We start from the raw sequence: 16,863 nt of genomic DNA on the forward strand, positions 1-16,863 counted from the left end.
CATACGAAATCCGTAACTGAGTAGGCTAGTTCTTGGTTTTAGAATCTATTTCCTGTAATCTCTGGAGCGATTTCTGAGTAGATGGATAGAAAGGATATTGTAGGGATAAATATTTCATCCTGAATATCTATCACTGATCACGTCACTTTATTACTGTTGTTACTAGCTATTATATATTATAAATGACTACAGTACATGTAAAACACAACAAACACGACATTGATACGATTTGTATTATTTCGACGATAGTACGCACGTTGCCGTAATTTCGACAATACCAGCATATATCTTTAGCCAAGAAGTCATTACAATCATTACCTATAGGATCATGGGTATAATCACTTTTGCACAAGAAATCTATAATATTAACACCGATGAGTATGATTCAGTATTCATGAGCGGAAAGTAATGAATTTAAAGCTTTTCAATGCGTCTGCAGTAGGTAAAATAAACATGGATTTTTGATCAAAATTGATTAGGAATAAAAAAAATCTTAGTTTTTGATATCGATCATGATGATTATCACGATGGTATAAAATATAATGTCTATACCGAATATTATATAACATATTTCAGAACATAAGTGTGTATATTGTACGTTTGTATATTGATACAAATTTGAACTTATGCATTGTGAATTCATAAAAAATTCGTTCCACATCCCATTTGTTACGTTATACAGCGTAGAAGTGTAAGACAGTGGCTTCAATATCGAATGCAATAAAGTAGAAGGGTATAAATTCTGGAAAAGTGAATACAATGAGAAAGAAAAAAAAAATTAGAACAGTGTGCGTGTGGAAAAAAAAATGAATAATTGATTGAATATTATAGATCGCAAGAGCAAATAGCACGGTATAATACTCGAAATTTAAAGCAATTGTTCTAATATTCGACGAAATGTAACACAGTCGTCATACTGCATTATCTGTCAACATTGCTTTTCAATCGTGCATATGTTTAATAATAATTATAATAATTTTTTTACGCTTTTATCATAATAAGTTACTTATATCAAATTCAGTACAAAATATGAATAAATAAAGTAATATGTTTCTTCTAGCCGTACAGCCTATGTAAAACATTATTTATGTACATAATTTCAATAACATTGGAGAAAATAGAGAAATACTTCTTAATGAATGTAACAAATACTACAAGGTAAAAAGAAACCTCATAATTCGAATTATTAACTAACGATTCCAGAATGGTAATAAAATGTCACGTTTCCATGCCCTCATTGTTACAAAGTCTCTACAGACTGCACCGTATCACGTTGTTCAATTAGCTGTCCATACGTTATCCATGATCTATATCTAATCTATATCTGTTACGATATGTATTAAAACATGAACCCCGGTACTGAAATACTGGATTCTACGTTTATCGAGGATCATTGTTAGTGGGACAAAGATCTTTCATCGATACATCTTAATACCAGTACGTTTTTGTGTTCAATTTATATTACCGGTATTGTTTTGTATACCATATTATTGTGCGTTTTTTGTCTTACTATTCCAGAACTTGAGAGAGTTCTTATTTGAATTCTAGCTTTCTATTGCGTTGAATCAAATGAGAATCGAATTCATAAATATATGAAATAACAAAGTGATTTAACTTAAAAAGAGATAAAAATATTGCCAAATATCGCGTCCGATATACTTGCATATAGCGTTTGTTCATCGAACCAGATAACTAATGTTTGCGGTAAACCGTACTTGAAATGGTTTTGCTCGCATATTTCTACGTTTCTTAAATATGAATATACATAGTTCTATAATGATAACACTAGATAAATATTCTAAATGTATGTGTACATAGTATAGGTACCTCAACATATTACATATTTATATTTCATGTGAGATATTTGATCCTTGAATAGTAAACATCTTCAACCTGGCTTTGACCTTTGTAGAGTCCGATTATTAATAGGTTTGTTCAGTAAACGCAATTGCAACAAAGCAACTAAATGTGTTTCGATACCAATGATCGATGAGTCACAGCACACGAGACACATTGACCAAGTTCAATTTCTTTTTGGTTACGGTGCCTTCAAAATCCACTTCTTTCACATAAATATGAACAACCTGGCAGTCTTCTCAAATGAATGTAAATATGTAAGATATTGATTATACATATGGTTAATATTCTCATAGAGTATATGCGTAATGGAACCCTAAAACCATGATTATTACATGCATAGTGAATCCAACTGAAAATACATCGAGTCTTCTTGATCTTGATATTTGTGTAATAGCACTCTTGATAGAGTTGGATATTCTCATGAATACCGGTCGATAATTGTATAACGGTAATAACGGTTTTATTACCATTGATCAGGTTCATTCCGAAATTCTATGTACGGTGATAAATTAGAATGCAGAAAGTACAAATATACTTATGCTTTGCTGGAGAATAATTATTGTAGCAAAGCATATAACCGCTATATAATAAATTCATCAAATACTGACATACTTAAATATTTATCATTCACCACGAGCCAGGCGAAATTATCCAATCAATGGAGTTGATGACAATAAAATTTTTCACTCGCAATGTATACACCTAAAACTTTGTGATCTCTTGCACACAATAATTACGAATCTAATGGGCGTTGCGCGATTATAAAATCAGTGATACACCGTTGCATTCAGTATGTGGAAAAGGTTTCCGGATATCTTACGATTTTGACGAATCCCTTTGGTTTACTTTAAAGAGCATATAATTTTGATCGGCAGAGAATATTCGAGTTACAATGGCGTGAAATAAACGTGTGTTCGATCGCACAGGTGGTATTAATTTTTATAACATTCCCATACTGAATTTTTTTATGTACGAGTTAGTATGAGATTCATCACTGGAATAATTTTATATCTGCTCAAGACAGACTCCGCACACTTGAAGTAAGTGGGAAAAAATAATGGAAAATGGCTGCTCAGTATACTTATGAACGTATTACTTGTCGTGATAGGTAACATATTCACGCTGATCTGATATAAAACGACATCATGCAATTTTTCTGATGATAATTATCTTGAAAAAATCCGCTACTCATGTTTGTTCTTGTAAACCTTACTTATTACAGTAAATTACAACAATGGCAGTATGAATTTCAGGTAAAATTCAGCATGCTTCAAGTATTTTTCCTGCACCTGTGAAAATGTCAATCAATTACGATGTATCGACCGTCGCAGGTGATTAGCATGCTGAATGTATCACGTAGCTTCATTTAGATGGTATCTAAATATTCTACTAATTTATATACAATCATATCGTAGTAGTAAGAACGGTAGAAAACGTTATTTACGTGTGTTGGTATGCACTAGTGTCAAATGAAAACTTCATTATCTTAAGTATACGTTGCATCACGATCCTATAAAATTAGTTTCATTACGTAAAAAGTTTCAAAATGGATATAAAAGCTTGCACGAGTATCACACGGTTAACTATACATAAGAGTTTAAGGATGTGAAGAGAGCCAGCGATTCGTGAAATCTACATGACATGAAATTTTTCATAGAGCACATCATTGTTAAAAGCTTAGCGTTTGCTCTCATAAAATGATGGGATAATATCTCGAACAAAATCAATTGAGATGTGTCAAATCAGCGGCATAGATTTAAAATCTACAACGATCAATTGAAAATAATCTCATCTATGAAATGTACAGTAATACCATGATTCGTAATACGTACCCCATTGACAAAGGTTATTAATCAATGCGTCATACTATATGCATGTCTCCAAAACAAGACAACTGTGAGTTGAGTCTCAGAAGGCTTCGACAAAACTGGCTGGAAATAATCCAGTTCGACCTGTACGCTGCAGAGTTCCCTTATACCATCCGTCATCACGTTTTTTATGCACATGTATTATATCCCCAACCCGAAGTTCTAATTCAAATTCACTATTTGGAGGGTACGGTACGATGCAACGAAATCGATATACTCGATCTCTGTAAAAAATTATTGAATGTTTGAGCAGCTGTCAAAAATTAACTGCAGTAGAGGAGACTACTACATCTAATCGGTAGCTATTATTCTGAATTCACTTACCTCTCTCTTCCTGACGGTTGTTGTTGTTGTTTGCTTTGTTTTCCAGTGCCAGCATCTAAGGAATTACTTTTACGATGATGACTGCCCATTACAGCATGGGCAACGCCATTGTCGCCAGCCCTGCAAACAAAGCATTAAAAATTCGTTTTTTGCAAAGAATCAGAGACAACACGTATCATCGGAGTACAAATTATACAGATAGTTTTCAAGTATTGTATTGCATTGCCAAAATCGAATCAAAGTGCAAACGAGGTCGAAAATAGCAAAGGTTCCCTAGATTAAGGTTTGAATAAGCTGATGGTGATGTTTACCTTGTATGGAACATTCTCAGCAAGACGAACAAATTCGAGCAATAAATATGAAAATAACAAATGCAAGTAACATTCTATTTACGGTGCATTGATAAATAGCAATACTGTATAGTTCAGATCAGTCTTATGTTTACGAACAAAAAATTGCCAATACAAATACAGCAAGACTCAACATTTCGATGTCTCTAGATGTCTATTAGAGATTTTGATAACCTTAACTTACCTTATTTCATAGCATTCATGTATTTAGGCTACTTCACGTAATTTTAAATGAAAATAATATACAATCGAGTTTGTATTTCTATTATCATGATACTACGAACCTTTGTAGAAACGATACAGGTATAGAGGGTCGCTCTTTGTGTTTGAACCTCTGAGATGTAGTTGCGGGACTTGAGCCAGAACTCGTATGCAGACGATGATGGGTATTTTGAGTATTTACATCTAGCTGTGGACAGACCTGTAGCAGCTGGCTCGGGCAAGAACCTGATCTGATTGCCAAGATCATGCAAACTCAACATTAGAGCCACAAACATTCAGAAGCGTGCATTTGTGACATTATGACACGTCGAACTAATCATTCCTTTACATTCATACATTAGATATGATATGTAAAAGAAGCCTTTGAAACGACTTCGTTGAATTTACTGGACAGAATGCCTATGGCTTAGGGAATAAACTCTGTAATCGATGAAAGCAGATAAATGATGCAATATTTACTGTATGATATTTGGTGTCAAAAGCTACAGACGACGAGTTACTGCGGATATAAATTAAAATAAGGTACAATCAGCCGCTGTGGCGTCTTTGTGCGAACAAAGTTGAAAATATAGCTATTTTATTTTTTTTATTTCTACCCACCTAACGTGAACAGGATTTATCACAGTGACTGTGTTCCCATCATCGAAGACCGGGTTATCCATTGAATACGATGCTGGCGGTGGAGACTTTGATTTCTTAATATTAGTTAAACGCCGCATTAGCGAGACTCCTTTGTCTTTTTTCTCTTTCTAAAATGATGAAAGTTACACATTGTAAGAAAGTGTACACTACCTGACCAAAGACTGTTGAAAATAAAGAAAAATACCTTTTCAGTAACCTTTGCTGTGCCAAGTGCAATTGAAGTATTCGGAGGTGGGCTTACAGTGCTCGCTAACCGTAGCGTATTATTAGGACTTCTGCTCAAATCTGTTAATGGTGGAGGTAACATTGTTTGTTTACCTGGTGAAGCTGTAAAGTGTAAATTTTATGGATTAATAATCGGATTCTTTCAAGTTTTCAACTCACATTCCTGTTCCAGACCATTTGAGATCTTCTTTTTAACAGGCAGAAGCATCGTACCTTGATTAGTTGACATGACGGCGCTGTGACTTCTCCCCAGCGGATTCGTTGCAGGAGATTGATCGTGACTTTGAGATTGAGCCTGACTTTGAATTTCACCTTGCCCATGCCAAGAAGAAGATATACCAGATGCCGGACTCGCAGTTCTGGGGGGCAGTTCGGGTGGTGGTAGAGGACGGATTCCTTGGGGTTGCAGAGCAGCACCTTTATTTCTGGTATACGTTATGCAAGGTCGAGGTTCATTACAGCTTGTTGAAACAGTTGGGGACTGTGTACCTTGATGAGAAGTTGTACTTGGTGTAGATCGACAAATATTACGTATTTGTAATTGAGATCTGAAATATCAATAAAAATTTGGTTACACAACTTGATGCGCAGGAGGTAATTTATTAGTACTTACTTTGCCGGTGCAACGTAATTCCCAGGAAAGACTCCACATTTTTGGGTACGATTGGACGTTCCTTTAAACCAACCATCCTGGCATCTTTCTGTCACCATGTAAATCCCACCTTTACGTAATTCCAACTCGTCAGCCTTGTGAGGTTTATACGGATAGAGAGCAATATAAGCTGCTGGTAAATGGCTACCACCTGAAGTTGTGAGCATATTTTGAGAAGGTTGGGCCAGAACCAGATCGCTGCTTCCGCTGCGTCTATGACGTACTCCAGGGTCGGTACTACTACTAGTCTGTGAAGAGTCAATGCGATCGAGTAAGGTGTTGAAACAGTCAGGGAAATATTTGTAGCATTAGTCGATTTGGTTGGAGGTTTCTTCATACCTGAACTGCGCTGAAAGGTTCGCTTGCCCCTGTGAGAACAGCATCAATTGCTGGACTAAGAATCTCAGCGCTGTGTCTGTGATGAGTGTGCGGATGATGACCTGAATTTATGGCGGTGAAACTGTGGCGCTTCATGCTATGTCTACTGCCAACAGCAGGTGGAGATGTAGCTGCAGGACTACTTGGACTACTGGGTGCTGTACTTGAGCTACTCGAAGTGTTTGAACTGTTTGGAGTATTTGGAGTTGTTGTCGTTGAACTGCCTCCAGATGATACGATTGAACTGGTGTCTGACATTGGTAAGGTTGTTGCCTGTGAAGGATCAATGTGTAGTAATTTCGATAAAACGCTGGAAAACTATTCAAACTCTGAGCAATGAAATTTGAGTACCTCTAGTGTAAGACATGACAAAGGATATGCATCGAGCTTGCATTTTTATAAATAATAAGGAAAATTAAGCATACCAAAGGTATTTGTGGATGAGGTTGATTGGCAGCTTGCACATTTCGGGAATGATCAGTTGGTATGAGAGGCGTTGTTTCTTCATTTGTGGGTGTTGGCGGTGCTACTCTAGAAGGTCCGGGTTGAGCACTGACAGACAGAAGAAATTATCAGTGATATTTGGCAATTGCAAAGTCTTAAAAATACTCACTTTGTGGACAGTTTCATTAAGGCTCTAGCAACGCTATTTAGTTCAACAAAGGCTAGAGGGAATATTCCAATACGATCCAACAGTTTACCCTCTGCCCAATTTTCATCGACTCGTCTTATCACACTGATAACTTCACCCTAAAATAATGAAATTTTCAGTTAAAGAATCAAAAACAAAAACAGTATTACTAAAAACCATAGATAGTAATTTGCAGTGACTTTCCAGTTACCTTGTTAAAAGTAAGACAACCATCTTCATCGTCATTAGTCATCCGAAAGTCATATAAAGCTTTACACTGTGGTACATGAGGAGGTAAAGGCGTCATTACCTATGATAGATTATAGCAATGTATTTTTACCCATTCCAATTGATAAAAAATATTTTTGAAGCATATCTCCACTACCCTCTTGATTAGATTGTAATAATGGATAATTTCTTGGTGATACAAATTTTTTTAATACATGGAGTTCTATCACAACTTTAATACATTGATAACACAGGGTTACGTACCTGGACATAAGAAAGGGGGAAAACTCCATGGCTGTTTCCACATTCTCCAAAATACCAATTGTTATCAATCTTCTTACGTAGAACAACAATTTCACCTTTCTTGAAGCTCAGGTCTCTGTGTACATGAAATGCAAGGAAGTGGGGTAAAAAACAATGGTAGTAATGGATTGATTTTCTAGAAACAGTCCATCCCTTGTGGAATTGAAAATAGCAAGTGGACAGATAGCAGATAATTCAGTAAAATTTTAAATATATGATCCTTGATGAAATTGTGAACTTACCCTGGCACCTTGGACACGTAGTCATAGATAGCACGGCCATAGGGTTGATTGTGTAAGTGGACTTGTTTGGCAGCGGAATTAGTTTGGCGGGTAGGGTCAGCAGGGACAGTGATGGGTATTTGGTTGGCGGTAGCTGAAACAGGAGCAATTTGATGTCCACCGAGCAATCGTTGCGGGCCGGAAATACCACGTACTGGGGTTTTTATAACCCTCGGTGTAGCATTGCGCATTCCTTCTAATATCCGCATGAGAAGTACGTTGGGAGGAAGATCATCGATCTTGATGTCAACGAGTACTCTGCACTCTGGACATCTCAGCTCCCTGTGCGTGCTCAGAATCTCTTCTAGACATTTTTTACAAAAAGTATGCTGGCATGGTAATACCTTACTCGAAGTATCCAGTCGTTCAAGACAAACTGAACACTCAAGCAAATCGTTGAGCATACATTCGTCCATTGCAGTATTTTATTATTTAAAAAAAATTCTGTTGTGATTACTATCTTTATTTGAACAGCCACTTCAACACTGCGAATGAAGTTGCATTAGTTCGTGGTATTATTATAAGAGATCGGCGCCGCGGTGATACCGTAATGATTCTAGCTTTTATATCATCATGAGAGAAAACGCCTTGTTTCACTGGCTCATAGTTCCAAAGGCATTCATGACTTTGTTCCGTTTGTTGCACCCGTGCTTATCCATTATCTTACATCGTCTGATACCCATTAATTAATGTCACTTCTGTCGTCAATGCCGACAATGGTAAAACTGCCACGATAACGTTAAACATTCTACGACCAAATACTGCCCACAAATCGCTACACCTCCACCGATATCCGGACAGACCGTAATTTTCTTTCGTTATGGCTACAGTGCTGAACCCACTGAACCTGAGACGAATTATTTCAATGAGCGGGGATTTAACTGAGCCAGGCCTATTATTGGCCAACCAGTTTTTGATCTTTTCACTTATTGGCTACAAACTTGCGTCGATCGCTTCCAGTTTGAGTTTGAAATGAGGAAGATGTTTAGATTTTACTCATAATTTAACTTCGCATTCATGTTGAACAAGATCGTTTCTTTATTTATTTTGGCATATTCAAATAAAGTATCAGGCAAGGGCTGGATGGAAATTAGCTCGAATCTTCTGAGCGATCACTCATTTCATATCGTTTCATTCCTTACCACCAAGAATGCAGCGCAGCGGCGCAAAATTGACCAATGGTTGAAATGAAGTGAAATCTATCGCACGGTTCCTTTCATCTATCTTCATTTTATCGTTTTACCCAATCTGTCGTAGGCCATTTTGTACAGTGTTCAAGCAGCTGTAGGAATGATAATTTTCATTCGTTTGAACCGAAGTGTCAGAACCAAGTAATTGAGAGTATCGTGAAATAGTTGACACTGAAGGAAACCATGTGAATCGGATAATAAATGAACAATCAGGAGTTAGCAAAATTGGAAACTGTTAAAAATTTACTGTCTCGTGAAACAAAGAACTTTTCCGAAACTTTTTAATAACCTTGGCCTGAGCAGTATAGCAGTAAGTACTACACACTACGAAGTTGTTAAAAATAGTTATACCTAGTACACCTCAGTCAGTGAATATCATAATCTCTAATACTAAACGACACCTAATCACCATTAATAATCTAGTGCGCCACAATCCTTCCCCCCTTACGTATGTTTACACCACATATTTTCAGGAACTTTCTACTCTTCATTCAGTTATTTTACGCTCATACTCATCTATGCATATAGAACGATTCAGTTACTGGATTGTCATACTCCTGAGATATTTATAGTTAACCAGAAACGAAGTCTGTTTTTCATGTAGCTCTGGCTCTGCCTAACCAAACTTGGCTAAAACTTTGCCTTAAAATGCACTGGCTTGATCTTTTGAACATTGTACCCCACCACTGTTTGCTTGATTTGTGTTCAAATTAATAATACATTCCAATTTGTTGTTTTAAACAAACTATTTCTAACGGTATTTGTGAAGGCTGTATATTAGATTTATTGGTAAAACTGGTTTCACCAATTAATTTGTAAGTAATCTGCAGAAAAATAATATGTTATGGTTAATAGCACATGTTTATGCTCTGCCTAGTACCTTGTCTATTGTGGTATCTTCACATTGTTCAAATCCTTTGATTTACACATGTTTTACAAATTTTTAAAGTTCGTTGAATCTATATGATTACTAAAAATATTTCAGTGGACTTGGATTGATGGAGTTTGCAGTTTTTTCTTGTCCTAATGTATCAGGATTAATGGAAAATTGCAATTTAAATTGCATGGAAACTGAAGTTATCCACGAATCTGGTGCGCCATGAATATTCAACTTGGCACACGACTGATGTCATAATTAGGAAGTTAGATAAGGTCAGTTTTGTTTTCAATGATACATATAATTATTAAAACAAAGAGTTGGCTTTGGAAAAACCTTTAGACGTTCGAATCAATCCATTGACTACAGGTATTCAGTTGAGCAGCGTTACATAGTTGGGCCTTGTACATAGAGTTTGATTTTTTCTTTCATAAATATCAAGTCATACAATCATCTTGTCGAACCTCAATTTCATAATCCTTCAAGAATATGACCGTTTCGTTAATCTTACCGAAGGCTGAATGCTGTAACTTCTAACAAAGCATTAACATATCCTATAAGATTAAAACAATAGATTAGGTTCTACTCAAGTTTATTCATATGAAATCAATTTCTCCACACCACATGGGTTACGCAAAGTATGGAGATAATCTGATGATTATTGTGTTTCAGCTCAACTTGTTGTGTAGTTGGAGAAGCATCCACGATTGAACAATGAGCAATGACAACATGCAAAATCAACAGCATCATCACTCCGGGGACGTCGAGTTAGCACCCACGCTACCTGTTTTCCCAAATTCAAGCAAACCCTGTGTAAACGTGTGGATGGACAAAATGAGTAAGGGTTTACTATCTTGTACACACTTTAAAGAGCACTGGAGAATTTGGGTCCCAAAAATATATAGCCCTGAACCAAATGGCAGCTGCTTAAATTGGAGTTTCGATGAAGAAAAGGCACAGAAAATTCTTTATAATACTCTGGAAGAGTTCATTTGTAATGGAAATCCCCAAGAAGTACTGCGGCAACTTAGCCAGCTGGATAATCCACCCTCTGTTTGTGGAAAAGTATTCAAAATGGGTGAACCAAACTATAGTTGCAGAGAATGTGGCATGGATTCCACCTGCGTATTATGTGTGGATTGTTTCAAACAATCGGCACATCGTAATCACAAATACAAAATGGGAACTTCAGGTGGAGGAGGATGCTGTGATTGTGGAGATACTGAAGCATGGAAAAAAGAGCCATTTTGCGAAATACACTTAGCTGGAATTAAATTTAAAGTAGCACCCAGTAATAGATTGCCAGAAGATATCGCGGAGAGAGCTGTAGCTACATTTGAAGCGGTACTAAAATATTCCTATGAGCTCCTCTCCTTGGAACATTCACCAGGATTACCATCAGACTTATGTCTCAAAGAGACGGATGAGGATCCACTGTCATTGCTGGCTACGACCGATACTTATTGCACGGTTTTATTCAATGACGAAACACATACGTTCGAACAAGTTATCACCACGTTGTCAAGAGTGATAAAATGTTCCCAGCGAGATGCTATCGAATTTGTTACAAACATCGATAGAGAAGGGAGAGCGGTAGTAAAATGTTCAACTTTTCAGCATTGCAACGAACTAAAATCTGAGATAGAAAGATTTACCTCAAGACACGGCGGTCGGCCACTCAAGGTGCTAGTTATGCATGCTCACGTAGTTGCTCATCAGTTATTCGCGATGAAACTCCTGGCATGGCTGCAACAATTGATGGGACACTCTGAAGGTTTCAGGATATTATTCAGCGATGTAGCCTTACATACAAAACTCCCCGAAGTATCAATCGTCGAGGGAATTCTTCTGAGAGATGCACAGTTATGGAAATCTGCACGAACCGCGTGGCATAGACTTTTTATTTCTGGAATGTTGATGGAGTATGAAAGCAAGAAAGCACTAGCGTCGGTATTTACATCCAACTATGGCTATGTCATGAAAGATTTTATCAGAGATGACCACGAACACACTTTCTCTATTGCTTCGCTATCCGTTCAATTATTTACCGTTCCCACGCTCGCGCATCATCTAATCGCACGCGACGATGTCCTATTTATACTGTTAAATACATTTATATCCGAAAGTTCTAGAAAGTGTAATGCTCACGGTAAATTAGAATTTGAGAGAAGTACTCCCAACCAAACATTCAAGAGGGCACAATCCATTCTCAATGATCTGAGATATTTACTCAGTGCTAAACCAGACGTATGGTCGGATGATTTACGGCGGGGATTTCTACAGGGTCTCTCATTGTTGTTGACTTTGCTTTGCAGTATGCAAGGAATGGATGCAGTCTCCAGGCAAGTTGGACAGCACATGGAATATGAACCAGAATGGGAATCTGCCTTCAATTTGCACATCAAGTTGGCACCGGTCATCAGTCTGGCTCTTCAATGGTGTGGCTCGGACAGAACTGTCCTAATCAAAGCATTTAGGCTGGTTTTGAGGAAACTCCATGATCTACCTGGCACCGACCCTGGCCCAAAACAAGTCAGAGAACTTGCTACTCATAGCGCGTTGTGCTTGCAATATGATGTTTCAACGGAACCCGTTTCCATACATCTTCCTCTGTCAAGATTTTTAGCTGGTTTATTTCTCTACTTGGAAAAGTATGGTCTGGAATTTCAGAGCACAGAATTTATGATCCCAACCAAACCGACTCCTGAACAAATTGTGGAACCTGTTCTCAGAACCCAGTCAATGATTTCACAAGTTCACGCTGGTATGTGGAGACGAAATGGATACTCGTTATTGAACCAGTTGTACTTTTACCATAACGTTAAATGCCGAACGGAAATGTTAGACCGAGATATCATCCTTCTCCAAACTGGGGCCTGTTTGATCGAAAGCAATGCATTTCTAATCCATTTGTTGAGTAAATTTAATCTTCTCAACTGGGCAAACAAAGAATTTGAAGCCAGCACTGTGAAAAACCCTGAGGAAGACAGCATGAGGCAGACTATCAATTTGGTGGAGGAATTTTTGGGGTTACTGATCACTATTATTGGAGAAAGACATATACCTGGAGTTGGAAATACCACTGCTGATGACAGAATTAAAAAAGAAATTATTCAGCAACTTTGCATCAAGCCTCTGCCTCATTCGGAGTTAAACAAAACTTTGCTCGATGACGTACATAATGAAACTGGAATGGAGAGAGTGATCGACGAACTTGCTGACTTTAAAAAACCGTTGCCAACTTCTAGTGGAAAAGGAGTTTACGAACTAAAACCGGAATTTTACGCCGAGTACAATGTATTTTTTTATCATTACACCAGAGAAGAGTTGAGTAAATCTGAAGAGGCTCAGCGTAAAAGGCGGAAAGCAGCAAATGAATTGGAGTGTTGTCCTCCACCCAAACTACCGAAATTAACAGAAGCTTACAGTTTGGTGGCAAATCTACTACAATGCGATGTCATGCTGCATCTAATGCATACGGTCCTCGAACGCGCACTTAATTTACGAGCCAGAAGTTTTTCAGAGCCTCAAGTACAGAAACTACTTCATCTGATCGGTTACGCTTTGCAAGAAGAGGAATCTGGCAACTATCCATTTCTTCTTTTCACCGAGCGGTCTGCCAAGTGGGATATTTACAACCTACTGGAACAATTAGCAAAGAGCCCCAGAGTTGAGGCTCACAAAGATTTGGTCACTTGGGCATTGGAGAAATATCGGCAAGTTTCGGGATACACCCCATCTGCGATGGAGACTGTACCCCCTTTTGCTCCACCAACGGATCAAATTGGCGATACAGAACCTAATAAAACCGATAAAGAATGGAGAACAAAAATGGCTGCTCAGAAAAGAGCAAGAATCATGGCTCAGATGGCTGCAATGCAGAAGAATTTTATGAAAGAGAATGCCAAACTTTTTGAAGAAGCCGTTCTAGAGGCTAACAAAGTAGACGATCGTGGTTCCAATATGGATCTAACCGAATGTTTGGAACAGGTACCGGTAGCAGTCGGTACCAAGCAAACAAGTCGTATGTGCGAAGAAATAACATACACTTGTATATTATGTCAGGAGGATCAACCTATAACTTTTGCCAGGCCTGCAATGGTGCTCGCTGCATTTGTTCAGCAATCAACCGTTCTATGCCAAGACAGAGCCAACACCGACGAGCCAAACGCTCTGTATCTTTCTGCCAAATTAGGCGCAGCACCTCATACCAGTACCTGTGGTCACGTTATGCACGCTCAATGCTGGCAAAAATATTTCGAAAATGTGCACGAAAAAGAAAATAGAAGGCCTTACAGGCTCAGACAACCCGCCAGCTTTGATGTAGAGAAGCAAGAATACCTTTGCCCTCTCTGCGAATGTTTAAGTAACACAGTCCTACCGCTGTTACCACCTTTAGGAACCTTGCAGACTTCTGTCAACAGCAAACAAGATATAGACTTCTCAGTTTGGTTACAGGCTCTAAAGGTGACATTGAGCTGCAAAGTTAAAGTGACTCATGGCGTTATAGAATACACAGAAACTAGTCACGATTTATATTGCCGATACTGTACACTCGTGAATCCACAAGACACTGTTAAAAACTTTGACCAAGACTTGCCCTTGCAGCATCAAATGTTTGCCTGCCCAATAGAACGGGTATCCCGGGAACTAGGAGAGGCTGGTGCATCGTTCGAGTCTCTTTATTCCCAAACTGGACCTCAGTTATCTGCAAACTTAATCGAAATGGTGCAATTGTTTGCCCAAGCTACTTACACAAAAGGCCTAGGTGTAGAAGTTCACGAAGGAGATCCACGTGTGCCATTACTAGCTTGGAAATCAACGGCCTACACTATTCATGCAATAGAATTTCTTCTAAGAGATATGGATAAGCCTCTGCTCGGCGCTCTATCTTCGAGGCAAAGAGACAGCATCGAAGGTCTTGTGAGAATCGCTGCAGTGCTTGGTTCAACTTGGCCAAACAGTACTGTAATTGGAAATCATGCCTTATGTTTTCTTACTATGCTCCTAGAAAATGCACACGACGGCCCCAGTGTATTAGATTGGGATCCCTTGGGCGTTTTGATTCCATTGACAATTTCCCTCATGAATCTCTATAACATCAAAGCCAATGCTTTTTCGGGTCTGGTGACCGGCGGTGTGCAAGAATCTCATGCTTTGAAATTAGTCTTTATATCGCTCATTGTCAGGATTCTTATCACTATGGAATACAACGAGAATAGAGCAATGGATGTGGACGACGGAGATTGGGGCAACAACAGTGCTGTGTTCAAGTTCGCTGAAGAATTGGGTCTCAAAATAGGGAGCTATACAGCATCAGAACTCTGGCGACGAGTGCAAACTGGTTGCATACCCTTCCTTCGATGCTGCGTTCTGTACTTTCACTACTTAACTGATGTACCAGCATCGGTAGAACTAACGGAACGAGGTGGTGATACTTTCGAAAATATGTGTAAATATCTGGGTCTTCCTACTAAATCGCATGAGTTATTAGATTCTGAAGCAGTGTTGAATATAGCAAAAGTTTGGATCACCCACCCCAAAGTGCAGCAGTATGTGTCTGGCATCGGCACCGATCTGGTGACAAAGGAACCGCTAGTGGTGAATAAACTTGTAGACCTACCAGAAGACTACAGCGAACTGATAAACACAGTCTCTTTATTTACCTGCCCTAACAATGATAGGGAAGACTCGAGAAATCCAACAATGTGCCTTGTTTGCGGCAAAATGCTCTGTTCGCAAAGCTACTGTTGTCAGACTGAATTGAATAAGACTATAGTGGGTGCTTGCACCTATCACGCTAGTAAATGTGGTACAGGAGTCGGAATTTTTTTGAGGGTTCGAGAATGCGAGATATTATTCCTAAGAAGTCCAAACAGAGGGTCCCTTGCCTGTCCACCTTATCTCGATGAGTATGGGGAAACAGATCAAGGCCTGAGAAGAGGCAATCCTCTACGACTTTGCAAAGATAGATATAAACAGCTGAATCAATTATGGTTGGGGCATGGCCTACATGAAACAATCGCCCGAGCAATCGAATCATCCAGTACACTTTTGACGACGCAGTGGCAACATCTTTAACCACTCTGGCAATCTTACAATATCTACCGGATTAACCAAAAAATACTAAATTTACGATTAGTATAAGTCCATAGTAATTAGATTCATTGTTTATCATTGTTGATGTTATTATTATTATTATTATTATTCTTATTCTTATTCTTATTCTTCTTATTATTATTATTACTTGAGTTTACTTGAGTTTACTCAGATTTATGGAATTATTTATTTCTTTAGACAGCATAATGTCGAGTCTTTGTATGTACATTTAAATACTGCAATATTATACTATTTGCATGGTTCAAATGATTTCAGAGTTTACTGAAATTTCTAATGTGTAAATTTGAATATCAATTATTTTCAATTATGAAAATGTGTATTTTACTAATTTCGACTTGCCGTATAGTTATAATATAGAAATGAGAAAAAAATACAAATAAAACACAAAAAAAAACAAACAAAATAAAAAGAAAAAAAAGAAAGAAACGAGTGAGAAAAATAATAATTAATATAGTTATATCGAAAAGCTAATCCAGTATAATATCATGTAGATTTGAAGTCGTAAGATACAGTACCTATAATTATGTAAGCTAGAAAATTTGTATCCGCCAAATTTGTTGCTATAAACATCAAGGTTCGGATATACATAACATTTAGAATAATAATAATAATAAAAAAAAAGAAAGAAAACATGGTTTCATTTTGGCGTTAATGTTTTAACTCCGAATGATTTTTTTGCTATGTCAGAGGTGTTCGACAGGTACATATTTAC

General features: G+C 37.8%; 2 protein-coding genes and 1 long non-coding RNA gene across 6 annotated transcripts; 2 read left to right on the forward strand and 1 right to left on the reverse strand.

Annotated features, from left to right (window-relative positions):
- Positions 1-124: 124 nt before the first annotated feature.
- LOC105694118 (E3 ubiquitin-protein ligase SH3RF3-like) lies at positions 125-8,821 on the reverse strand. 3 transcript variants are annotated; one of them, XR_002305478.2, is made up of 14 exons: positions 7,926-8,821; positions 7,645-7,759; positions 7,364-7,462; positions 7,135-7,271; positions 6,947-7,073; positions 6,483-6,794; positions 6,105-6,391; positions 5,705-6,039; positions 5,451-5,593; positions 5,225-5,373; positions 4,687-4,854; positions 4,053-4,172; positions 3,693-3,952; positions 125-3,149 (listed from the first exon to the last, which is right to left on the reverse strand). XR_002305478.2 is itself a non-coding variant. In XM_020850630.2 (13 exons), the coding sequence occupies exons 1-13, from the start codon at positions 8,378-8,380 to the stop codon at positions 3,769-3,771; spliced, it is 2,631 nt and encodes an 876-aa protein (XP_020706289.2). In that variant the 5' UTR covers positions 8,381-8,821; the 3' UTR covers positions 125-3,768. The 3 variants fall into 3 exon arrangements, 2 of the variants coding, with proteins under 2 accessions (XP_020706289.2, XP_020706290.2); XM_020850630.2 differs by having other exon boundaries at positions 125-3,952; XM_020850631.2 differs by lacking the exon at positions 4,687-4,854 and having other exon boundaries at positions 125-3,952.
- On the forward strand, positions 3,811-4,654 carry LOC125500948. The gene is made up of 2 exons (XR_007278402.1): positions 3,811-4,026; positions 4,099-4,654. It is a non-coding gene; the product is annotated as an uncharacterized LOC125500948 (long non-coding RNA).
- A 287-nt stretch (positions 8,822-9,108) lies between the features above and the next one.
- LOC105682915 (E3 ubiquitin-protein ligase UBR2) lies at positions 9,109-16,781 on the forward strand. Of its 2 annotated transcripts, XM_012395148.3 has the most exons (3): positions 9,110-9,464; positions 10,140-10,306; positions 10,704-16,781. In XM_012395148.3, the coding sequence occupies exon 3, from the start codon at positions 10,746-10,748 to the stop codon at positions 16,110-16,112; it is 5,367 nt and encodes a 1,788-aa protein (XP_012250571.1). In that variant the 5' UTR covers positions 9,110-9,464; positions 10,140-10,306; positions 10,704-10,745; the 3' UTR covers positions 16,113-16,781. The 2 variants fall into 2 exon arrangements, with proteins under 2 accessions (XP_012250572.1, XP_012250571.1); XM_012395149.3 differs by lacking the exon at positions 10,140-10,306 and having other exon boundaries at positions 9,109-9,464.
- Positions 16,782-16,863: the final 82 nt, after the last annotated feature.

The sequence above is a fragment of the Athalia rosae genome, chromosome 5 (genome assembly GCF_917208135.1).
Source record: "Athalia rosae chromosome 5, iyAthRosa1.1, whole genome shotgun sequence".
Classification (NCBI taxonomy): Eukaryota; Metazoa; Arthropoda; class Insecta; order Hymenoptera; family Athaliidae; genus Athalia; species Athalia rosae.